A 26,642-nucleotide genomic window follows, 5' to 3' on the forward strand; every position below is an offset into this window, starting at 1 on the left:
AAAAGACAGACAAACTACAGCTTAATGTTATTTTGGTTAATGAATGAACTAAGAATATAAACGAAAGGGGAGTTGACAAGGGAAAGAAGAGATTTGAGATCAATGGGGCGAGGAATATCAGGAGGAAGGAATTAAAAATAGAGGATGTTTTAATATGACGTTTCATTTTGAATAGCCCGCCATTTGAACAGTTGTCATGTGTCAGACTGTCACCATTTGACAGAATATGATTAGTAAAAACTCACTCTATGTAAAAACTACAATATTAATTAAAAATACACGATTTACAAATGAGTCGATGTGAAACTTAACCCACAGACGCAATCTACTGAGTTTTTCGCAGAAAATCTCGCATTTCGCAAGAAAATTTCGCAGAAAATCTCAGTGGCTCCCAATTACAATCTGGTAGTAGATTCAGCGAAGTCCTGCTAGTGTTAGAATATTCTGTTAGTAAGGCTAGTGTTAGAATATCCCGTAGGGCTGAGCCCCGTGAGGTTGTCTAATAGTCAAGGTGAAGCCAGAATAGCTCTTCGAGGCTATTGGCACTTAGCAGCCAAAACGAATGCAACAATTAAATAACGCACTGAAATTCTTTTTAAATTCAGTTCCGTAACAAAAAAATTGTAATCTTCGTATCAAATTTGCCATCGGTGTTTTGTCAACGAGATTTTGAATTTAAAAAGATCTTTTTTTTAAAACAGTTTTAACTAGTCGAGATGTATTTACCTAAGTACATAGTTCCTTTTGCGGTTATGGTGTAGAAAAAAAACTGAGGAAAAGTAACACGCAGTCTAAGCTAGGGTACTATGAGAACCAGACTCTTAAATACGTTTAAATATATACACTTAAATATATTAAACACCAGACAAATAGCAAACAAATCTGTTCATCACATGAAATATTTGGTAGGGGCACGATCCACGACCCTGAGCTCAACAGTCAGGGCTACTACCTACTACACCACCAAGTCAGTCAAAATAGTGTTTTATATGTCTCAAGTCTTAATTAGTACAATCCTTACGACCTTACATAAACACACTCATTCGCGAAGCAGCTGCTCTTGAGTTGTTAGGTCTCCTTTGGAGGCGCTCGGGTAGCTGTTAGCAAATCCGAACACTCTTGGTTGAGTCCTTGCTCGCCCACCTGTCCTGGTGAAACTGGAAAGACCTCTGGGGCACACCAGTAGTGTATTTTGTCTCAAAGATATTTCATTTAACCCTTTGACTCACTCTAATTACTTTTTGTTCCTATTTCATTACAAAATAGTTGTAAGGAACATTGTGTACAAATTCAGCACATTTGTCTCGTGCGAACATGGCTTATGTTTCAATCCAAATTTTGTTTCTTTTAACTTGTCTATACTAATATTATAAAGAGGAAAGATTTATTTGTTTGTATTGAATAGGCTCCGAAACTACTGAACCGATTTGAAAAATTCTTTCACTGTTTGAAAGCTACACTATTCCCGAGTGACAGGCTATAATCTTTTTTGAAAAAAAAATTGGGATCCTTACAAAAACTCCAATAATGTAACCCAAGGTGTAAAAAAATACCTAAAATATTCTTTATATCGCGTGTCCTTCGAAAACTATTGATGATAGAATAAAATAATCTACTAGGACTTTGTAGAACACGTTATTATTTACAAAAAGTGTCGCGACAGCAGTTCCGATTGCATCGCCTTACAGTCCGGACGTGTTTTTACGAGAAACTGTCGCTGCCGTCGCGATCTTGTGTCTTGAGTTTCACTGCATTGTCGTTGTCGCATCGATCGCGGCATTGTTGCGAATTCTTGACGCACTATCGCTGGCGTCGCGACCTTGTGTCGTAAAAGCAACTCGAACTTGTCGATTGTGCATTCGTAACGACTTCACATTATCACCCACTCATATCATTTATTAAATTTATTTATTTATTCGGCGAGCAAAACAGTCTCTTTCGAGACTAACCCCCCGCTGAGATCACCGCTTGTTGTGGCATTCTCACAACCCAGTGGGGCCCCACCTTCCCAACTCCACCCCAATCCTAGCCGACTGCCGTTTTCACGGCAAAGGCACTCCCCCCCCTTGGAGCTGGTAAAGCTCAGGGGGTGAACTCCTACTCAGGGGACTCGCCTTTCGGCGAGTGTGCCTTAAGTCCCGGGGACGCCCCCCCCGGGCAAAAACGTAAGATGGAAGAAGAACTTTTAGGGTTTCTCGGGTTACTTGCCGAGAAGTACCCGGTGTTATCAAACCTCACGGCCGAATTCGCGGCCTACAGGGCCGCCCGCGCGAGTCCCGCCCCGCCCGCGTCCCTCGCCGCGTCATTTCGAGCCGCGCAGTCATGCCCCGCCCCCAAACCCAATTTGAGCGCACGTACGCACGTAGCGACTCACGAAGCGCCTAGCGCCAACGAAGCGCCTAACGCACCCGCGACGTCATTCTCGCCAATATCATCCGTCGCGTCGTCCGTAATAAATGCCCGGGACACCAGTGCGCCAGGATACCAAAACTGCTTGTGCTGTGCGGTCTTGTCGAATCCTTTCGCGAGTGTGTTTGATCCAGAAGTGTTGTGTCGGTGTGGTGACGCTCCGAGCAAACGAAATTCGGGACCCGGGAATAGGTAAGTTGTTCGACACCATATTTCTTAACGTCTGTTAATGCGGGTGGGTGTCGTTCATACCTGTGTAAGCTGCGTACTCACTTTATTCTAATGAATAAAACCGAGTTACGTTAGCGCCACCGAGTCTGGCCATCCGTGTCCGCTCCCAGTCCTCCCCTACCCTTAGGGGTTAGGCGGGGCTGCTACTAAACCCGGTTAACTGACTCCTTGTAGCCGTGGCCCAGTTTATCGTGACCCCCGTAAGTAAATAGTAGTTAAGTTTTTATTCATTATCATTTTGTATATATATTGTTAGATTCATAGATTCATAGTTAATTGGTAAATTTCCCTAGTTTAAGATAAAATTAGTTCAATAATTACAATAGTTCCGTAAGCCAATCAGAGGCGTTGTTCTTTTACACAGATTTTTCTTCACCCAACTACCCACATTTAGACTTTTTTTTTTTTTTTTTTTTTTTTTTTTTTTTTTTTTTTTTTTTTTTTTTTTTTTTTTTTTTTTTTTTTTTTTTTTTTTTCATATTGATCCAAATTCTATTAAATTTAATTTACTACATAGCATCAAGGAAATTTACCAACCCCACCCAACGGTAAGTGGGCCGTTCGTTGAATGCCGTTGCTTTCCTAAATTCATCTTTTATTAACCATGTACAAACTGTTGTTTTATTATACAATTAACCAACGTTTGTACCTCCTTCGCTACACTTCTATTATATATCATTTGATTAGTTTATTTAATTTAAACATTAACTTCTCTAGTAGATAGTATTAGTTATTAAGTTAGTTTGACAGATCCTGCGGGCGCGACAGTGGTACAGCTTATCTGCGACCAGGTTAGTAAACTGTGGTGTTGCTCGGCGGAGGTTTTCGTGGACCGTGTGTTCGGTAGTGGCTCTGCCTGCCAGTCGACTCCGGGGTTCATAGTGCGACGAAATTGTTTCGTCAACCTTGAGATCCTGGGTCCTCTGACTGGCCGAGCTGTGCTGGCGCGTGGTCTTCGGCCGCCGGCCGTCGAATGATACATTAGTTAAGATAGTTCATAGTTGAAATTAAGTACAGTTAATTACTAATTAGTTAAATTAAATTGTTTTCATTATTCATTATTACTATTCATCTTTTTATTTTCTTTATCTTAGTTATATAGTCCAATATTAATTTGATTCAATTCAATTTGATCGATATCATAGTAGTTAGATCTTAGTGTATAATAGTTCAGTAAATTAAATAGTCAACAACATTAGTTGAGCCGCTGTCGCGTTGCGCGGAGTGTGACTCCATTAGTTCTTTAGTTTCTAGTTTATTAAATTAATTTAGTATTCACTTATTATAAAATAAATTATTCAATAATAACATTAGTTACAGCTCCACCTAGTATTCGATTCACAAATTACCAACAATTCAGTTCATTAATTAACAAAGTATAGAGTTCATTGACAGGTTTACAATAAAATCAATAGATAGCGGTAGCATCGACCGGCCTCTTGCTTAACTGTTGTTTAATATTTCAAGTTGCTTTCCTTTATCGGTTTTAGTTTCTTTTTTACTTCTCTGAATCCGTATTACTTCGGAAGACCGATGAACTCGGTAAGATAGGAGTCGGTAAAAACATGTCTGGGGGGACATCACCCCCCATAGTCAGCACGCCCGGCCCGTCCAAAGGACGTTCTGTGGTCTCACGCATGTTTGCCCACCGACCTTCGACCCCTAACCCCGGTCTTATGGACCCTGACCTGGCCAATCGGCCTGGACCTTCCAGAGAGGCCCAGGGGTCCCCGAAGACCGGTCCGGGGGAAAGTACCTTTCCTACTCCGGCCGCTCGTTCGGGGGCCACTCAGTCTCGAAAGAAGGCCAGGTCCGAGTCGGACCAGGGCTCATCCGGAGGTGACAAACGCGCCAGGATAGGACCGTCGTCTAGGTCTAGGGAGGATGACAACAGCGAGGAGTCCTCCTCTACTTCTCCTTCCTATACCACGACTCCCTCCTCTTCTTGTTCCTCCTCTCGCAGTGGTAGTCCTGAACCCACTCCCACTTCTAAACCCACTCCTATGCCAAGGGCTCTTGCCAGTACGGCGGAAGTACGACGGTGCAAGAGAACCCCTCCTCGTTCCCCTTCTCCTCCTATATCTCCCATCCCTTCTGTTCGGCCTCGAGGTGCCCCTGCCCTAAGCAGCACGGCAGGCAACCTCGAATCCACGAGGTATATGGACTTAGAGGCCACGCAGTTGCGTACGCATACGCAGACTCCTTCATTCCCAGCTGCTCCAGCTACCGTCCCAAGAACTTCGTACGCGGCCAAAGCCGCAGTTCGTCCTCCAATCCGTTCCATTCCTCCAAGAGCTACAGTCCCAACTACATCAGCCACTCCTACCCCGGGCACTAGGGGCCGCGCCGCAGAGCTCAAACGCCACCCACCTATATTGGTGGAGGTGCTCCCTAATTGGCCTAGCCACATGGCCGCCATTAGGGAGCGACTAGGCCGAGCTCCTTCGGTGAGGCCCCATGGGTCCGGTTTTCGATTCCTGCCTACGTCCGTGGAGGAATACAGGGCGGTCCAGTCGTACCTGTCGGGGGCCTCCGCCGCGGACAGTACCATTAAGTGGTACTGTTACGCAATGTCGGAGGACATCCCCACTAAGGTAGCGATTCGGGGCCTCCCTGCCGACACGGACTCGGCAGCAATCATCAACGCCCTCAAAGAACTGGGATTCCCGGCGCGCTATGCCCGGTGTATAGAGGCCAAGAGGGGTAGGCCGAGCTGCATTTTTCATGTAGCTCTAGACCACCTCTCGAAGGTCGACCTCGCCCGCTTGTATGCAGTCAGTGAACTGCTATACTTGCCGGGGGTGACGGTTGAAGGTTGGCGTCCCGGCAAGGGTCCTGCGCAGTGTCACCGCTGCCAGGCCTTTGGTCACGCCTCCTACAATTGTCATCGAGCGGTCCGCTGCGTGCGATGTGCAGGTGAGCACGTCGTGGCGGACTGCCCGAGGCCGAGGGAGGGCCCCTTCACCTGTGCAAACTGTGGTAAGGATCATGCCGCCGTCGACAGACGGTGTGTAACCTACCGCAGGAGGCTGAGGATGATGGGGGTAACCGCTCCCCCTCCATTACCACCGGTGCCGCGGCCAAGGGCGAACCCAGTTCTTACTCCCACCGCTGCCCCTTTACCGATCCCCCAAGGGAAGGGTAAGGGGAAGGGAAAATCTTCCCTTCCTCCTTCCCAACCCACACTCCTTCCTACGAATGTGGAGGCCCACGCCGCAGCGGCAACGCTAATGGCGGAGGCTAACCCACCACGTCCTTCCACATCTTCTGCTCCCGTCCCAAGAGCTCCAGCTGTTGCGTCTTCTAAGCAAGTACGCACTACCGGAGGAAAAGCTGCAAGAAACGCAAAGAAAAACAAAAATAAAAAGATCAAAAAAAAGGAGAAGAAACTTGCGGCAAAGGCCCAAGAACAAGCCTTGCAAACCCAAGCCACAGGCAGTACTTCAACTGCCCAACCCAAGTCACAAAAAGAGGCGCCTCAACAAATGGAGGTGGAGTATGTGGAGCCGGAAGAGGCAGTAGCCTCCACCTCCTCTATATTCAGGCCAACAACAAAACCTTCAACTGAAAAGCCCGTAGACCCAACGGCCTCGGGCCCAAATATTCATTCCCTCCCTCCCCGCCCTCAGCGTGAGCGGCGCAGCGGTCGGCAGGCCTCACAACCTGCTGGCTTTGCTGCATGGCTCCTCGCACTGTGGGAGAAATTGTCCGAGGTGATCTCCGGAGTGATCCGTGAGATCGCCTCGGGAGCTAGCCCTTTCGGGGCGCTCCTGTCGGGGTTCTACCAGATGATTGCGCAGCTCAATGGCTAGCCAGGAGTTGCGCATCATCTACTGGAACCCCGACGGGATTAAATCCCGTAAGAACGACCTCTTGATTCTCGCCCGGGAGTACAACCCTGAGGTTGTGCTCCTGGGCGAGACCAAGCTACGTCCTCAGGATGCGTTCAGGATTCCCAACTACTTCATGTACCGACGTGACGAGCTTACCCCTGCCGGGCGGCCGTTCAGGGGCACTGCGGCCCTCGTCAGGCGGGACGTGGTGCATGATCAGTTGGATTTGCTGTCCTTCACATCGACAAGGTCAGTCGGTGTGAGGGTACACACCTCGGGGGGAGATATGCGGATTTACGCCGCGTATAGACCCCCGGGGCCTGAGTTCCACCCTGAGGATATAAGACGGGCCCTGAATTACGACAGCCGCCCAGCTCTGCTGGTCGGGGACCTCAACGCGAAACACGTCGCGTGGGGCTCCCGACTTAACACAGCAGTGGGCAGGCGGCTGTTAGAAGATGCCGATAGGGGCGACTACTCCGTGGTCGGCCCCGACGAACCCACGCACGTCCCGTCCGCCGCGCGATATCAGCCCGATGTACTGGACGTGTGTGTTCATAAGGGGCTACGGTGCCCCGTAACGATCGAGGCACTGTACGACCTGGGTACCCCCCATCTCCCTATCCTGGTGACACTGGGTATGGGGCTCACCCGGGTTGCGACCTCGCCCCTACGACCGAAGGTCGACTGGGAGCTCTTTAAGAGACGACTGGTCGACCTTCCCGTAATTCAGGACCCCAACACCCCTGATGGGGTCGACGACGCGGCGGTCCGCCTTGTCGACTCCATCAGGGGAGCGATCGACCAGGCGACGACTCTTGTGCCCAGCGGCGGGCCCAGAGGTATACTCCCGGCCCATCTGAAAGCGATCATTCGCCGGAAGAGGGGCCTGAGGAGGCTCTGGGCGACAACTCGTTGTCCCAGGATCAAGCGCGAGCTTAATGAGTTGGAAGCGGAGTTGGCGGCGAAGATTAGCTCCTTCCGGGGCTATGCGTGGGAGGAAAGGATTGAGGAGGCCCGTGAGGACCCCTTTTCCGTGTCCCTCCACCGACTTTGCCGCCAGCTCTCAAATCGGCCTGCCCCCACTTGTCCACTTGTGGACGAGAGGGGCAACCGATGCTTCTCGGCTCAGGCCCGCGCCGATGTCCTGGCCGCAATGCTGGAGCGGCAGTTCGCTCCAAATGACTCTGTATCCTCAGAGGCCGCATTCCACCAATCGGTGGAAGAGAGCGTAGCGAACCTACTCTCCTCCCCGGTGCCACCGTTGGGAGATGATGATTTCATCACTCCCAGCGAATTGCGCCTCTCCATCAAGCGGATGAAGAGGCGCAAGGCGCCGGGTGAGGACGGTATTCCCTCCCTCGCATTCTTCCACTTCCCTGAAACGGTCGTGTCATACATGACACGGCTGTTCAATTCCATTCTGTCCACAGGACACTTCCCGGGAATTTGGAAATTGGGCAAGGTCATTGCCTTGCCCAAGCCCGGCAAGGATAGGAGAAATCCCTCCAGTTACCGTCCGATCACCTTGCTGTCGCATGTGGGCAAGTTGTTCGAGCGGCTGCTGCTGAGAAGGGTGTCGCCGCACATCCTTCTCAGACCCGAGCAATTCGGGTTTCGCAGCGGTCACTCGACAACGCTGCAATTGGTCCGAGTTATGCATCACTTGGCGGATCGGTCCAACGCGCGCCAGTACACGGCCGCAGTCTTTCTCGATATCGAGAAGGCCTTCGACCGTGTCTGGCATGCGGGACTGGTTCACAAGTTGTTGCGGAACACGGACCTCCAGCACGCCTACGTGCGACTACTGGGGTCGTACCTGGAGGGAAGATCCTTCCTTGTCGCGGTCGAGGGCGCCAAGTCGTCGGTGCGCCCAGTCACGGCCGGAGTTCCTCAGGGGAGTGTCCTGGCACCACTCCTCTACGCTCTCTATACCAACGACATTCCCACGCTTGAGGGCAACCTCCAAGCGTGGGAAGCCGACGTGAAGTTGGCGCTGTTTGCCGACGACAGCGCCTACTTCTCGTCCTCTAATTTCCCCTCTGCGGCCATTTCGAGGATGCAGAGGCTATTGGACTTACTGCCCCAGTGGCTGGACCGATGGAGGGTCGCGGTCAACGTGGGGAAGACTGCGGCTATCCTCTTCGGTCCGGTCCGCACAACAGTCGTCCCGGGACAGCTCAGTCTCCGTGGCGCTAATGTCGAGTTTAGATCCAGCGTCCGGTACTTGGGGGTCGATATCGACCGGAGTTTGAGGATGACCGCCCACGCCAAATCGGCGTTGGCGGCCGCTCGCTATGCGAGATTCCTCCTCCGGCCGGTGTTAGCCTCCGGGTTGCCGGTCAGGACTAAGCTCGGCATTTATAAGACGTATGTCCGTTCCCGTATCACGTACGCAGCTGCGGCCTGGTATCACCTCATCCCGCAGGTCATGCGGGTGAAGTTACAGGCCCAGCAGAATCTGGCTCTTCGCACGATAGTCGGAGCAGGGCGTTACGTCAGTAATGCCGTAATCGCCCGGGATCTGGATGTGGAGTCGCTCGAGGAGTTCATCCGGAGGCTAGCTCGTAATCTTTACGAGCGGGCTGACGGTGGACCCCACGAGCATCTCCACAATTTAGCTCCCTTGCACGCCAGACCACCTGATGGTCGGGCGCTACCAAGGGAGCTACTAGAACCCCCTTCTATGGTAAGATAGTCGGCTTAACCGGAGTGATATGGGAGTGCTCATAATGAGTGCCCCCATGGGACTGAGCTGTCCACACTCGTCAGTTCCCCCCACATTGTTGGGGTGCCCCCTTATGGGGACCCATTTCCCACCCCCGTTGGGTGGACCACTCCCCCTTATGGGGAGTGACTATACGTCGGTCCCTCCCCGCGACGGCCTTCCCCTTTTGGGGAGTTCTTAGCGGGTGAGCGCCAAACTAGTGCCGCGGCCCCTCCTCTGAATTGTAGAGGTGGGGCCGCGGCATGGGGCCGGTGGCGGGCCCCTCGTCTGCTGTCTGTTGCCCTGGTTTCTTGTACATAGATGTATATAGTAGTATAGTTAGTTGTAGTTAGTTTAGTTAGAATTAGTTAGATTGTAAGGAAAAAAAAAAAAAAAAAAAAAAAAAAAAAAAAAAAAAAAAAAAAAAAAAAAAAAAAAAAAAAAAAAAAAAAAAAAAAAAAAAAAAACCGAAGCCAAGGACAGCAGCCGGCGCCGGGGTGCCACCTCCGCGGGCATCAATCCGTCGCTTACATCAAGCTCATCGTATTATGTATATGTATATATTTTGTCGATGTGGAGTGCGCCGAACGCGCATACGAACCCTCTTCCCATTCCCCCCTGCATCTACCCACCCCTGCCCTATGTGGTAGGGAGCTTCTGCCCGGGCAGTGGGGTTCGCCCCGAGGCCCGTTCCGTACCCCCGTAAGGGGGTACGACGACCCTTCTTCTCTTCTCTTCTCCGTAATAAATAACTCAGGTTCAGACTCCGATACCGGATCGGAGATGGACTTCGAGTCCGCGACGAGCCCGCAGCCCGGAACCTCGGATGGGTTCCAAACGGTAAAACGCGGGAAAAAACGTACTCGCGCCGTGGAGTCCCGGAGCTCCACGACAAAACAAACCAAGTCAGCGACTGCCTCCCGTCCGCAGGTAGTCGTGACACCGGAGTCGGACTCCGGCCGCCGCGCAACCCCACCGCCGCGTCCCAAGCCCGCATCCGCGCAAAAAACCGTCGCCCCGCCCCCGCTGATTCTCCAGGAGAAGTCAGCGTGGAACCGCGTCTCCCAGGCCCTTCAGGCAAACAAAATAAATTATACCCATGCGCGTAACGTCGCGCATGGGATTCAGATAAAGGTCGCAACGCCGGGCGACCATAGGGCCCTCTCAGCATACCTCCGAAAGGAGAACATAGGTTTCCACACCTATGCTCTTCAGGAGGACCGCGAGCTCCGCGTAGTAATACGCGGAGTTCCGAAGGAACTCGACATAGAGTATGTAAGGGAGGATCTGACCGCTCAGTCCCTCCCGATAGTAAGTGTGCACCGGATGCACAACGGCCGCGACAAAAAACCATATAACATGGTTCTAGTCGCTCTAGAACCAACCCCGGAGGCCAAAAAAAAGATCGCATGTCTCGCGACAGTATGTGGCCTATCCGGGGTTACCATTGAAGCCCCCCATAGACGTGGCACTCCCGGACAGTGCCACAGATGCCAACTATATGGCCACTCGGCTCGGAATTGCCACGCGCGCCCCCGCTGCGTGAAGTGTCTCGGCGATCACGCCACGGTAGATTGCTCGCGAGTTAGGGAAACCGCGACCGAACCTCCAAGCTGTGTCCTATGCCTTAAGCAAGGGCACCCCGCGAATTACCGTGGATGTCCTAGGGCTCCGCGAAAACGTCCGACCCACCCAGCCCCCCGTACCGTCGGCCCAAAGACTTCGGTGCCTTCAGCACCGAAACCCGCCTTCGTACCGGCGGCGGTTCCCACCGTCTCGGCGTGGAATAAACCGCTGCCGTATACGAGGTCGGGAACACAAACCGCACCCCAGCCCCCGCTCGCGACACGTCCCGCGCCGCAGCCCCTGCTCGCACCTCCCCCCGCGCCCGCGTACCGTCCCCCGCAACCCTCAGCCGTCAACGACTTCACGCTCGTGCGCGACTTCGTCACGGCGGTCAACTTCGACCGTCTGCGATCGTTCGCAGACGCGTTGCGAAGGGCGGTAAACCCCGAACAACGGCTCGCGGCCGCGTTCGACTACATGGACGTTTACGAGTCCGTGGCCCGTACTTTCTAAAATCACCGGTAATCAATGGCGCAAAACGCTAGAGAGAAACCATATTCCCTTACGTTAGCATTCTACAATGCTAACGGACTCGCGCGACAACGCGATCAAATTTACGAATTCCTCCGCGACAATCTTGTAGATATTCTGCTAGTGCAGGAGACCTGCCTGAAGCCCTCGCGTCGTGACCCGAAAGTCGCGAATTACGTCATGGTTAGGAATGACAGACTCACCGCCTCCAAAGGCGGGACTGCCATTTACTATAGGCGGGCCCTGCACGTTGTCCCTCTCGATACCCCCTCGCTCTCACATATCGAGGCGTCAGTGTGCCGTATCTCGCTGACGGGACACCAGCCGATCGTCATCGCATCCGTCTATCTCCCCCCGGACAAGCCCCTTCTGAGCAGTGACATCGAGTCACTGTTCGGCATGGGAGACTCCGTCATCCTGGCAGGCGATTTAAATTGCCACCACACTAGGTGGAACTGCCACAGTTCAAACATAAATGGTAGGCGTCTCGACGCGTTTATAGACGACCTTACCTTTGAAGTAGTCGGTCCCCCAACTCCAACATGTTATCCGTATAACATCGCGCTCCGTCCGAGCACTATAGACCTGGCACTGCTGAGGAACGTAACTCTGCGCTTGCGTTCCATCGAAGCAATGTCAGAGCTCGACTCAGACCACCGACCTGTCGTTATGCAGCTCGGTCGCCCCCACAACCCAGTCACAGCTACGAGGACCATGGTGGACTGGAAGAAGCTGGGCAAATGCTTAGCCGATGCCGCTCCACCAATCCTCCCCTGCGGCCCGGATTCAACTCCCTCCCCCGAGGACACAGTCGAATCCATAAACATCATCACGGATCACATCTCTTCCGCGATCATAAGATCCTCAAAAGAAGTCGATGTGGAGGATAGCTTCCACCGCATCAGACTGTCCCCCGAACTTAGGAACCTCCTAAGAGTTAGAAACGCGGCAATCCGGGCCTACGATCAACTTCCCACGCACTCAAACCGGATTCGGATGCGTCGTCTACAGCGAGATGTAAAATCTCGCCTAAGCGACGCCCGAAATGAGAATTGGGATAGTTACTTAGAAGGACTCGCGCCCTCTCATCAAGCATACTGGCGACTAGCAAGGACTCTCAAGTCCGAAACTACCGCTACTATGCCTCCTCTCGTACGCCCTTCAGGCCAACCACCGGCTTTCGATGACGATGACAAGGCAGAGTTGCTGGCCGATGCACTGCAAGAGCAGTGCACCACCAGCACTCAATACGCGGACCCCGAACACACCGAGGCAGTCGACAGGGAGGTCGAGCGCAGAGCTTCCCTGCCACCCTCGGACGCGTTACCCCCCATTACCTCTGACGAAGTTAGAGAAGTAATAGACAACCTTCAACCTAAGAAGGCACCCGGCTCCGACGGCATCCGCAACCGCGCGTTAAAACTCTTACCAGTCCAACTGATAACAATGTTGGCTACCATCTTAAATGCTGCTATGACGCACTGCATCTTTCCGGCGGTATGGAAAGAAGCAGACGTTATCGGTATACACAAGCCGGGCAAACCGAATAATGAAACCGCTAGTTACCGACCGATTAGTCTCCTCCCAGCGATAGGCAAAATTTACGAACGGCTCCTTCGGAAACGCCTCTGGGACTTCGTTACCGCGAATAAAATTCTAATAGACGAGCAGTTTGGATTCCGCGCCAAACACTCGTGCGTACAACAAGTGCACCGCCTCACGGAGCACATCTTAATAGGGCTAAATAGGCGTAAACAAATCCCGACCGGCGCCCTCTTCTTCGATGTAGCGAAGGCGTTCGACAAAGTCTGGCACAACGGTTTGATCTACAAACTGTACAACATGGGAGTGCCAGACAGACTCGTGCTCATCATACGAGACTTCTTGTCGAACCGTTCGTTTCGATATCGAGTAGAGGGAACTCGTTCTCGTCCCCGTCATCTGACTGCCGGAGTCCCGCAAGGCTCCGCACTCTCCCCGTTACTATTTAGTTTGTATATCAACGATATACCCCGGTCTCCGGAGACCCATCTAGCGCTCTTCGCCGATGACACGGCTATCTACTACTCGTGTAGGAAGATGTCGTTGCTTCATCGGCGACTCCAGACCGCAGTAACCACCATGGGACAGTGGTTCCGGAAGTGGCGAATAGACATTAACCCCACGAAAAGCACAGCGGTGCTATTCAAAAGGGGTCGCCCTCCGAATACCACTTCGAGCACCCCACTCCCCAGTAGGCGCGTAAACACCTCCGCCGTTAGCCCCATCACTCTCTTTGACCAGCCCATACCGTGGGCCCCGAAGGTCAAATACCTAGGCGTCACCCTCGACAGAGGGATGACATTCCGTCCCCACGTAAAAACGGTACGCGATCGCGCCGCGTTTATACTAGGACGACTCTACCCAATGCTTTGTAGACGAAGCAAACTGTCCCTCCGTAACAAGGTAACCCTCTACAAAACTTGCATACGCCCCGTCATGACGTATGCAAGCGTAGTGTTCGCTCACGCGGCCCGCACCAACTTGAAACCCCTTCAGGTAATACAATCCCGATTCTGCAGGATAGCCGTCGGAGCACCATGGTTCCAGAGGAACGTGGACCTCCACGATGACCTGGAGCTCGACCCCGTCAGTAAGTATCTACAGTCGGCATCGCTGCGCCACTTTGAGAAGGCGGCACGACATGAGAACCCTCTTGTCGTGGCCGCCGGAAACTACATACCCGATCCTGTAGACCGTTTGGTAAACCGTCGACGTCGCCCAAAGCACGTCATCACGGATCCTCCTGATCCACTAACGGTGCTTTTAGGCAATACAAGCACCGGTCACCGTCCTCGCCGAACCCGTCGCTTGCGACGAAGGGCTCGACGAGCGAATTAACCCACAGACACAGCCCACTGAGTTTCTCGCCGGATCTTCTCAGTGGGTCGCGCTTCCGATCCGGTGGTAGATTCTGCGAAGCACTGCTCTTGCTAGGGCGGTGTTAGCAATTCTCCGGTTTGAGCCCCGCGAGCTCACCTACACAAGCTAGGGTAAGCTGAAATAGCCTCTCAAGGCTATCAGCATAGGTAGGAAATAAAAAAAAAAAGTCGCGACAGCATATGTCTGACTATTATAGTTATGCCGCAATAAGTACTCTTTTATTTAAAAAAATAAAACAACGTCATTAAAATTTTTGTTAAAGACCCGAGCGGAGCCGGAGCGAGCCGCTAGTGTTTTTATATATCTTTTTAGCTTTTGATGTGTATTGCGTGCCTAATAAATAAAAAATAAATAAAAAAATGGTTTCATGGAAAAAAAGTATTATTTTTAAATCATTACGACTGCGCATATCAGAAAAAGATACTAATATTCAGTGTACCCGCGGCTTTAGTGCGAAAACAAAGTCAAAGTTCATTATAAACATTGAAATTTATCATTTAGTTTGTGCACGTTCTCGCTAAAGGAAACTGGGTAAGCATTAACAATTACTTTGCTTAATTATTTCAATTTTGTAAATCGGATTGGTTTTGTGTTGTCCAATCCCGCAAGCAGGTTACTTAGATGGGTGGACGGGCTCACAGCCCACCTGGTGTTGAGCGGTTACTGGAGCCCATAGACATCTACAGCGTAAATGCGCCACCCACCTTGAGATATAAGTTCTAAGGTCTCAGTATAGTTACAACGGCTGCCGCACCCTTCAAACCGAAACGCATTACTGCTTCACGGCAGAAATAGGCAGGGCGGTGGTACCTACCCGCGCGGACTCACAAGAGGTCCTACCACCACTGAAGTTTTTACTTGGTTGTGACTTGACCGCACACGGATAAGTACCACCATGCAGTTTACTTTCGTTATGTGGATACTATTGGAATGAACTCTCCTCCACGGTGTTTCCCGAGCGCTATGACATGACCTTGATCGAACGAGGTTTGAGGACAGTGAACCCTCGGCGGCGGGCAGCAGTTTACCTATTATTGATATCCATGAGCGGCGGTGTTTATTATCAGATGGGCCGTATGTTCATCTGCCAATAAGGTCATTAAATAAATCCGCAGCATCTCTAGGGGTTTCTTAACATCAATTGTAAATGTTGAGTGGAGGTTAGGAAAAGAAAGCTTTTTTGATGATAGAGGCACCACAACAAAGGAAGTTTGATGATTTGATTCATTTAATGTTTAGAATTAGTTGCATTAGCTCGTGATTGTCTCCTGATCAATAGCCGGAAAACCTACTGCCATTAAAGATTCCCTAGTCAATGGTAGATAATTAATATGAACATTATTATAATATAATATATTATTATTATTTCTCAGATGTCCAAGATGAACGCAGCAACCCTTCTCATCTTTGTGGTGGGACTAAGCGTCACAGCTTCCAAAGTGCTCAACGGCTCAGTTTTTAGACAGCGCAGCGTGGAGCTATATTCGACTGAGGATCAAGTCGTGGGCGCTTTTGTTATATCCAACGCAGAGAAAAGCGACGGCAAGATATACACAATACACGCTGATGTTAACGATAATCGAAGAGAAAAAGGCGTATACGAAGTAGATTTAAATCTAAACACCACAGTCAAAATTTTGGACAAAGGAAGGGATTTATGTTATGATGATGACAGCACGATATACGTAGCTAGCAATGACGGGATATATGTATATAAAACCGGAGATAAAAGCTTTAAAAAATATGGTACTTTCAAAGCTGACGTTATAAGCCTAACAAAAATGAACGGAAGCGATTTGTTTTACGCCGTAACAAACGACAATAAAGCTTACAAAGTCACTGAAAATGGTAACAAATACGTTTTGGATGATAAATTGAAAGCCGTCAAACAAGTTATGTTTGATAACTTCAATGTATTGCACTATGTCACTTTGGATAATGAAGTATTTAAAGTGAAAGAGACTATGGAAAAAATCGATTTTAATGTTAAAATCGATTACGTTAGGCTCTTGAAGTCGAGCGCAACTGAAGATGACGCCCTTTTTCTTTTAGTCAACAACGACCTGGTGGTTATTAAATCGACAGGAATATTGAAAGTTGTCGAGAACTTGGGGAAAGTGTCAGCATTTTCTAAGGAAACCGATTCATTGCTTATATACGCGGTGGATAAAAAAGTTTACGGATTTATACCGCTTTTGTATGTGATCGGTTCTTTTGCTGATGTTTTGTCTTTAAAATATTAATTGATGTTCATTGGGGTAAAATCTAAAAGCGTTAAGTGATTGATAATAAAAGCAATTTGATTAAACGATGATAGTTTTTCTATGTATTTTGTGCATATTTTTTTATCCCTACCTATGCTGATAGCCTTGAGAGGCTATTTCAGCTTCGCCCTAACATGTAGGTGAGCTCACTGGGCTCAAACCGGACTGTTGCTAACATTGGCCCTAGCAAGAGCAGTGCTTCGCAGAATCTACCACCGGATCGGAAACGCGACCCACTGAGAAGATCCGGCGAGAAACTCAGTGGGCTGTGTTTGTGGGCTAATTCGCTCGTCGAGCCCTTCTTCGCTAGCGACGGGTTCGACGAGGACGGTGACCGTTGCTTGTGGTACCCAAGAGCACCATTAATGGGGCGGGAGGTTCCGTAATGACGTGTTTTTTTTTAAAACAATTTTTTTATTGCTTATATGGGTGGCCGAGCTCACAGCTCACCTGGTATTAAGTGATTACTGGAGCCCATAGACATCTACGACGTAAATGCGCCACCCACCTTGAGATATAAGTTCTAAGGTCTCAGTATGGCTGCCCCTTCAAACCGAATAGCATTACTGCTTCACGGCAGATATAGGCAGGGTGGTGGTACCCACCCGCGCGGACTCACAAGAGGTCCTACCACCAATAAAGCGCTTTGGGCGATGTCGACTATTTACTATTCGGTCTACAGGTATGTAATTTCCAGCAGCCACGACAAGAGTGTTCTCATGTCGTGCCGCCTTCTCAATGTTTTTTACACTTGTATATATTATTATAGTACCGCAACCAAGTAATAAATACAATATAACAACGACAACTCCGCCAGTAGTGTACGACTGAGAAGAAGAATACATTGTATAGCAGATAATAATATATATATACATGATAAGCCAACACCGAAAAATCTTATTTGAAAATTATGGTGCGTAAATAATGTTTGATTCTGGCTCGCTGATTCAGTTAAAAGCGTGTGCCCACATTTTTTGTATCTTACTAATTTAATTCGTCGATATATACTTAGTGTACAATCGAAAACTAATGTTTCCCGTTTTGCTTTCCGCTCTTTTTGTATGTATGTTTAGGACTATTTGATAATACTCGGGAAAGCAAATAAAAAAAGCGTTTGTTTGGAATGTTTCTTTGTTTTATTTTGTCGTGTTAATCAGTTAAGGCGGATGTGGTCCACTTGATACAAAAAGTTGCTGTCATTAGTGAAATGATATTATTCTCGGAGCGCGGATCTTCGATATTGCTCCGATAATGCTACAGGGAGATTTAACCTCAGTGTTTTACTAATTAGGATCTTTTTCAGTCTGGTCTTATTAGGCTGTTAGGTCTATTAGGTTGTGATAACGGGTCAGATAAACGATAAAGTCAAAGGTTGTGTCTAAATAGAGACAGATGATGAAATCATTTTTCTCGTACATAATAAAAAATTTTAATTTCGTAGTGCGATAACTTAGAAATACAACTGTGTCTTCAACTTTCATTTAATACCCGAATTGGTGCGAGAGTCCCGTCATAAGATTGGTGATCGGGGATAAATAAAGGTATAGAGGACCTAAGTTTTTAGATCCCAATTTTATTGGGTGTTACTTCTCGATTCTGCTGCTGGCTCGGCAACCCAGAATGGATGGAGGTTGACGGTGCTGTGACGAGAATATATCTCTTCGTGTCTGGATGTCGAAATAGATCTATCAGCCATCAAAGTTCAAGAGTGGCAAGCACTTGTCATGAAATTTAAATAAGTTCAAAGTTAAACCTATTAGAATGTGAACATGATTGTATAAATAAAAAATTAAGGCGATATATTTTATTTTATTCCATTACTAATTAGGATAGTTAATTTACACATCTTGTACTCAATTTGTGGAATAGCGCCATGAGGTGTTCAGGCTCTGAATCCGCTGCGTGATCTGGTCGCGATCGACTGTATATCTTCAGCCTTCTCTTCCAAAAATGTTTTCAGTTCATCAAATAGCTCTCCCAGTATAATAGTCAGGATGTTGTATTCGTAAATCTTTTTATTGTAAGCGTAATATTGGATTAGAGTGGCTTCGACGGCCGAGGCTGTTGGTTTTGCGTCCAGTTTGAAATCAGTTTTCTCACTTGTACCGTTCGCAAATATAGTATAAATGTCGTTATCTACAATAAAAACAACACCGTTTTCTATGACAAACGGTGGTTTGATTAGCCTCACCTGAGCTGGGTTTTCGGGAAGGCCAAGGATTTCCTGCACCCCATTTTCGGTCACAACTTTCGGCTTTTTGGCCGGGCCGTAAAAGTAAACGTTGTCGGAGTAATCAAGCATAATCTGTTGGGCATCTTTAGCGCCGTCAACAGCGACTTTCTTATTGCCTTCTTCGGTGACTTTGTAAACGGTGTGGTCTTCAGTCAAAACGTATAAAGCATCAGTTCCGTTTAGTTTAACAATGTCAATGACACTGTCGTCGACCGTTCCGTATTTCTTAACGCTGCCGTCTTCGTTGTCGTAAACGTAAATACCGGATTTGGCGCCGAAGAACGCCAATTTAGAGTCGTCGATGGATGCGGTCGAGCTTGTACCGTCATCAAGCATTTTCGTGGCCGTACCGTTTTTGTATCGATAAAGGCCCTTGTATTCCTTAACCTCGCCATTATCGAGGTCGGCCTCAACGAAGAACAGTATGATGTCCGGATCGGAATCGTCGTCGTTGTCCTCGAAGTTGATTGAGTTCAATGGTACTGTTATACTGATTATGTCGTTTTGGCTGCTGTATACCGACAATTCGTCGGGGAAGAAATCTGTCGTTATGATGATTTGGTCCTCGTCGTTAGTGGTCGGAGCGCCGCTCACAAAACTGGCCGCCAGGAAAGCGACGACGAGTAATAGCGTATATTTCATCTTTGTATCTGGAAATCGAGAAATTGTCGAACAGATTAGATTTTTTTTTATTGCTTAGATGGGTGGACGAGCTCACAGTCCACCTGGTGTTAAGTGGTTACCGGAGCCCATAGTCATCTACGATGTAAATGCGCCACCAGCCTTGAGATATAAGTTCTAAGGTCTCAGTATAGTTACAACGGCTGCCCCACCCTTCAAAATTCTCATTACCTTCATGTTACCGTATTCATAAGTACAGTAAAGGACAATGCCCATTTTCTTAGGGCGTTTGGGCCCCTAAAAAAGTTGTCGGGTCATGATGGTTTTAACTTAATTTAATAGACAAAGAAATATCGTTTCATATTCAGAAAACGATTTTTATATTCTCACCCAGGTTTAAGAGAAATCTATTTTTTCCTGCAGCTAAAATTAAGTTGTTAATTGTTTTCTTCGAAATCAATAATGGCTCTCATCATTATTTACAGTATTAAATAAGTTAATTGAGTCGACTATTATCAAAGAAGTAGGTATCAGTGGAATGGAATATTTGAAAGGTATTCCACTACTTTTAATAAATGTATATTTTTTATTTGATTGGCTTTGTTAATTTTAAGTATGTTTCAATGATACTATGTACACATATGGACTTATTGTTGTCTGAAATAAAATAAATCATTCATCATTCATCATTCAAAGCCGGCAATGTGACTTTTGGACAATTATTGGTAAATCAGAAAAACGAATTATTGACTTTGTATTCCATTGGCAGTTACAAAACTCTTCTGAACGACATCTTAGATAAATAACAGGTTAAGTATTAACCTTTATTTAATGCAGGTTTTGAACGTATTCTTTGAAGGAGACGATTATATTCAAATCAATCTGTATTGACATATCAATAACATTTTTTTGTTCAAATGCACAGATTGCCACCTTTGATAATAGACGACTCAATTGTGGTTAATGTTGCTAGAAATAAGCCCTTACGTACATTTTATTATTATTATATTCTCATAATAATAATAAAATGAAATGAAAATCCGGAAGCCGGCAACGATGTTGGTGTTGTTGTTTTTAAATTCGCCAACAAGCAGGCAAAGAGCGTATTCTATACAGCCTAGTCTGTCGTAGTTTTTTTTTTTTCAATAAAAAGCGTATCTCTTTTTATTGCTTTTTGGGAGTTTTGACGTTAACTCGATGAATAGCACATTGAGTGAGCGTAAATTTCCGCACACCTTTTATCTTGAAAAAAAAAAAACAGTCACTGCTATGTTAGCCACAGTTTTATTCCAATGCCTCAATAATCGTGAACAACGGTTATTGACGTTTAATACACAAAACAACACCCAATTTATATATTATACATCACAATAAACTATTAAAAAAACATTAAAATAAAACTTCAAGTGTCGCTTCACTCGGGTTGCTGCCAAAACTCTCTGATCATATATAATAAGAATAGAGTAATGGTAGGCCATTGAGATTTTTACTAATGGAATCAATAATATCTAAAAATATTAAATAATTCATGGTTTTAAGTAATAATTATTATTACAATATATAAATATTGAATTGAACAAAAATAAACTAAAAAGTCTGTGAATTATATACATATATATATATAACCATTAGCTATATTTTTTTTCTCACAGACAACTCTTTCGTTTGGCAGCTTAAAGGTTTACTATAAGGCTTTATGGGCTAAGCCCTTTGCCTATTGGCGAATTTAAAAACTATGGCACTCAGTTTTGGGATGTTATCAAATAAGTAATTTACTTTTTTTGTAAAACAATGCCAGGAAAGAAATGTTGATACATAAACTAAACAAGGTGAAAAAATAAAGCATAGTTTTTCAAGTAAAAATAGTTTTGACATAAAGTTGGCCCACGTTTGGGCATTGTCCTTTGTTGTCATGACAACAGGCACGTGGTCCTATAATTATATATTCGTAAACACGGTTCAATTAGGAGTTGTACATTAAAAACTACCCCAAATCTCATTCGTATCACTGGTTCGAAATTCTAATTCTAACTTGTTTGCTATTTTTCCAGTAATGCGTGCTGAAATTCGGCAATTTTATTTTTATCAGTATACAATATAATAATAATAAAGGAAAACTAACTGGATATTAGAACATCAATAAAAACAAAAGAAGTACGATTTCTAAGCTTTTAACAAAAGTTCCTATTTAAATTGTCATCCGTGTCGGCGTTATCAAATGCGTAAAATAAAAAATATAAATGAATATTATATAATATAGCTGTACCCGTCCGTTTTGGTCGGCATTTAAAATTAACATTATTATTTCTCACCCCCACAAAGATTCTGAACATTAACGCCCCCGCAACTGGTGTAGGGAGTCCAACGCTCATACAAATATTAGCCTATCCATTAAGTACATGTATTTTCTACATGGATGCCAAGTTTCAAGTCAATCGGATGCATGGTTCAGTAGTTATAACGGAACATCCGTAAAAACCACTGTAGATTTATATATTAGTATAGATTATTAATAAAATATGAGTGATTGACGTGATTGTGATGAAGCATTTTTTATTCTGAACATGCCTAAATAAAAAAAAAAATATATGGAAAATTAGAGAAAGCTTAAATATATGAAATCGTTAGTTTTTTGGCCGCAAAATTGAAAATGACCCAGATGTCCTTTCTAATACGCTTTTATTAGCTTCAGACATGTATGTTAGTATGTAACGGAATCTTTGAACATGATTTTGATCCCCTTCAAAACGTCGGATTAACTCGAACTTTGGGACACTTATTAAGGACCGATGACAATTCCATATTAAAAAAATAATGAAAAATTGAAATTCAACTACTATAAAATGAAAAAATTAATAATAGTTAAAAAAAGTAACAAAATACGCTTTTATAGAAAACCACACTTTTTTTAGAATAAAATAATTTTTTCTTACACTATTTTTATTTTAAATTTATTAAGATTTATTTTCTATTTTTTAGTTTGATTTTCTATAAAAGCGTATTTTGTTAGTTTTTTTAAACTATTTTTTAGTTTTCCATACAAAAAATTAAAAAAAAAAAATTTACATATAGAATGCTTACTGTATACGTGTCAACAGCCGTTTTAAACAAACCAGTAATGACGCTGTGAAAAACAAACTCAATTATAATATAATTAAGAGAATATTGATGATATAATCTATTCGTGTTTCTGTAAACTTCCACTGATCTTCGGCGAATGTCGGGTTATCTTCTTATTGACCCCCTTCAGAATGATGTGAAATCATGAGAGACAAGTATCGCATTGTATATAAAATAACAGAAACATATATTTTCGTCTTCTCGCATTAAAACTGTATAATCTCAAAACTTATAAATTTTACAGGAGAGTGTTTTAAAGGTTTAACATGTGATATCTATACATATAAATAAAATTGGAGTGTCTGTTTGTAATATTGAAATAACCGCTTTTTACTACATGCATATGAATATATATACGGTACATACACCAAAATAACATTTTTTACAATTTTTGTCTGTCTGTCTGTCTGTTTGTTCCGGCTAATCTCTGAAACGGCTGGACCGATTTTGACGGGAATTTCACTGACAGGTAGCTGATGATATAAGGAGTAACTTAGGCTACTTTTTTAGACTAGCTTCGCCCCGCGGCGTCACCCGCGGTACGACAATAACCGCGGATAACATCGCGGGACACAGCTAGTTTTTAATAGTAGTCGTCTTTGCAACGTTTTTTTTTACCAGTTACATTATCTGTCTTTTAAAGTAAGGTAAAATTATGTATCAATTTTGTTTAATAGTAGTCAAAACATAGGTAAACTAAAAAAAAAAAAGTAGACTATGTTCTTTTTATTAGAAAAATATTAAATATTATCAGAAAAATACTGATGATACCAAATGATTCCGCATATTAACTTAATTTCGAATACTTTTGGAAATAGTATAGGTACTTTTAATGCGAAAAGACGATTTGAGAAATCTTTATGATATTTGATAATCTAAATTATAATGTTGATTATTGAAAATTTTGACTGACTCTGTGGTGTAGTTGATATCCGCTCTGATTGTCGCCCCAAGGGTCGTAGGTTCGATTCCCACAACGGGTCAACATTGTGTGACGAACAGTTTTTTAAATTTTTTATTGCATAGATGGGTGGACGAGCTCACAGCCCACCTGGTGTTAAGTGGTTACTGGAGCCCTTAGACATCTATAACGTAAATTCGCCACCCACCTTGAGATATAAGTTTTAAGGTCTCAAGTATATGTAGTTACAACCGCTACCCTACCCTTCAAACCGAAACACATTACTGCAGGAATCACGGCAGGAATAGACAGGGTGGTGGTACCTACCCGTGCAGACTCACAGGAGGTTCTACCACCAGTAATTACGCAAATTATAATTTTGCAGGTTTGATTTTCATTACACGACTAGCTGACCCGGCAGACTTCGTAGTGCCTCGATCGATAAATAAAAGACTAAGCTTTTGTATAAAATAAACTTAAAACAAACAAAAGGAATCCGTCGGACGGGGGACACTTCAAAGGGAAAACAAAATTGTTATTTTTATTTAACTCCGAGCATTTTTATATTTATTCACCTTTTAAACCTTCTCTGGACTTCCACAAATAATTCAAGACCAAAATTAGCCAAATCGGTCCAGCCGTTCTCGAGTTTTAGCGAGACTAACGAACAGCAATTCATTTATATATATATATATATATATATATATATATATATATATATATATATATAGATAGATAGATACATATTACTCCTTCACCGTGGAAGTCAATTGTGGACATTTGTTAAGTACGTAATACCTTTGAAAAATCGGTACCCGCCTGTGGGATTCGAACACCGGTGCATCGCTACACACGAATGTACCGGGCGTCTTATCCTTTAAGGCCAGGACGACTTCAACGATTCCACACGAGTAAATATATAAATTAAATTAATCTCATTTAACCTGAATGAACTCAGATAACATGTGTAATGTTTGATACAGCAAAAGATGATACGTATGAACTTGGACGATATTAGTTCTAGTTGTTATTACTGAAAAGATAACATGAGAATACAATCTTGAGTTCTATTTTTCAATTCTACAGTCTTTAAGTACTTATTACTAGCTTATATTGTTTTTTGTGTGCATTCAAATTCTGCCTAATGATTCTTTATTCCGCTCTAGACTTGGGGACCAATGCATCTGGTGTCTGGTTACTGTCACTCGAGCCAACATGGGTAGGTACCACAGCCCTGCCTATTCCTGCCGTGAAGCAGTAATGCGTTTCGGTTTGAAGGGCGGGGCAGCCGTTGTAACCATACTGAGACCTTAGAACTTATATCTCGAGGTAGGTGGCGGTATTTGTGGCTCCAGTAACCACTTAACATCAGGTGGGCTGTGAGCTCGTCCACCCATCTAAGCAATAAAAAAAAAAGACGCGAAATTCAATTTTTAAATTGCTTTTAAACCTATTTTTAAGAAATAAATAGAATGAATCGCTCACCTTCGGTGCTTGGATACGATATGATAAGCTTCAATCGTCAGTCGGTTTAAATACAGTAAACATTAAGTCACTGCTTCACTGTAAGCTAAAAGCTATACTATCAGTTAAACTAGTTGCAGTAGTGAAAATATCGAATAATGTTTTTATTGCGTAGACAGGGCAACAATCACACGGCTAACCTGATGGTATGTGGTTAAAGGAGCCCATAGACATCTGTAGTTTCAAAATAGCGAAATAACTTGAGATATGAGTTCGAAGGTATCAGTTTTTACAGTAAAACAGTTGCAAACCGAAACACTCACAAGACAGCTTATAATCAGTAATTACGCCATTTCATTTATTTTGCTGATTGATTTTTATTAGACGGTGTTATACCCTTCATCACGGAGAGAACTTTAGTCTCGATACTCGACAGTAGTACACCGGGCGTGACTTAGGCCACTACCACTTCGCAATGGTACCAGACAGTACCAGATAATGGCGATACGTCCCTTTGGTTAGGTTAAAACCTATCAGATTATACCAGATTATATCATATTATATGTCGGAGACGATCATTAATTTGGTAGCTAAACGAAACGCAGCACGATTCCTGAGAGATGGCAGCACGATTGCGATATCGTCGGAACTCGGCTAACTTCGTGCTACGACAAAGCCTAGCCGATGGAGGCACGTAGACGCCATCACACTTACCAACCAGCCTTCTTGAAGAGCGGTGCCTCCGTCCTAAGAACTGTCATTCGTTTTCGTTTGCTAACGTCAAGAGGAGATTTCTAAATTGTTCTAAGACAACAAACGTGATTGGTGTACTCAATGTTTCTCTTAGCTCGATCTCCCTATTCGCCCTTACGATGTCTGACAATGGCGTTGATAATTATGGCTTCCCCGACATGTATTATATACGAATATTGGCACTGGTGCGCACAGTGAGTTAGCACCGTCAATTTATCAACTGCTGCTGCGAAATGGTAAAGCTATGCAATTTGGATCCGAGTTTGTAATATAATCACGAATTGAAATCATCCTGGGTCAGATCAGATGTGTATTAGAGAATCAGGCATCAGTCATTTCTTTTGGACTATGCTAGCTACCGCTATAGACGCGAGGACTTTTTTGTCGGTATTGAGTTTTGCTTAATTTTCGATTTTAGTTTTATCCTATGATTTCAGAGTTCTCTTTGCGAGTGCTATTAATCGAATAGGTTGACAGAATTTTCGTACAACATACTACATAGTATTATTATAATATTTTAGTTCCTCGATTTTGGTTTTGTTTGTCTCATTGTTATTACGAGTTTGTCTTGTTTTTTGCGTAGTATAGAGTACGGTTTAGATAACGATTGAGATGTCAATTTGTTTATGTAAATCTTTGTATATTATATGTCTGTGACTCCCTGTGTGTATTATATGAGACGCTTCCTGGCTAGGTGGTGTGATGACCTCCGAACGCTGGCCGGTAAGAGTTGGATGAGGAGGGTCTAAGACCGGGCTCAGTGGTGTGCATTGGGAGAGGTTTATGTCCAGCAGTGGACGACTGTGGACTGATGATGGTGATGTCTGTAGCTATATACTAGCTGGTTATCGCGGCTTCGTCCGCGTGAACGTTAGCTCTAACACTAGGAGCAGACTCAGGGACTCCGGTAACCGTACTCGCGGAACTCGGCAGATTTCAATGTGCAACCTAACCCATGCATCAGCCCGCTGAGTTTCTCGCCGGATCTTCTCAGCAGGTCGCGATTCCGATCCGGTAGTAGATTCATACGCAAAGCAGCTGCTCTCGAGTTGCTAGGTCTCTTTGGAAGGCGCTTATGCAGCTGTTA

General features: G+C 45.3%; 2 protein-coding genes across 4 annotated transcripts; one reads left to right on the forward strand and one right to left on the reverse strand.

Annotated features, from left to right (window-relative positions):
- Positions 1 to 11,256: 11,256 nt before the first annotated feature.
- On the forward strand, positions 11,257 to 16,507 carry LOC101742472 (probable RNA-directed DNA polymerase from transposon BS). Its single transcript, XM_004933773.5, has 2 exons — positions 11,257 to 14,730; positions 15,573 to 16,507. Exon 1 carries the CDS (start codon positions 11,275 to 11,277, stop codon positions 14,155 to 14,157), a length of 2,883 nt encoding a protein of 960 aa, XP_004933830.2. The 5' UTR covers positions 11,257 to 11,274; the 3' UTR covers positions 14,158 to 14,730; positions 15,573 to 16,507.
- A 1,750-nt stretch (positions 16,508 to 18,257) lies between these two features.
- On the reverse strand, positions 18,258 to 24,920 carry LOC101742613 (uncharacterized). Of its 3 annotated transcripts, none has more exons than XM_062675619.1 (3): positions 24,824 to 24,903; positions 22,399 to 22,441; positions 18,258 to 19,346 (listed from the first exon to the last, which is right to left on the reverse strand). In XM_062675619.1, exon 3 carries the CDS (start codon positions 19,336 to 19,338, stop codon positions 18,346 to 18,348), a length of 993 nt encoding a protein of 330 aa, XP_062531603.1. In that variant the 5' UTR covers positions 19,339 to 19,346; positions 22,399 to 22,441; positions 24,824 to 24,903; the 3' UTR covers positions 18,258 to 18,345. The 3 variants fall into 3 exon arrangements, with proteins under 3 accessions (XP_062531603.1, XP_062531602.1, XP_004933832.1); XM_062675618.1 differs by lacking the exon at positions 22,399 to 22,441 and adding an exon at positions 22,804 to 22,910 and having other exon boundaries at positions 24,824 to 24,884; XM_004933775.4 differs by lacking the exon at positions 22,399 to 22,441 and having other exon boundaries at positions 24,824 to 24,920.
- Positions 24,921 to 26,642: the final 1,722 nt, after the last annotated feature.

Source organism: Bombyx mori, chromosome 24 (assembly GCF_030269925.1).
Source record: "Bombyx mori chromosome 24, ASM3026992v2".
Taxonomy (NCBI): Eukaryota; Metazoa; Arthropoda; class Insecta; order Lepidoptera; family Bombycidae; genus Bombyx; species Bombyx mori.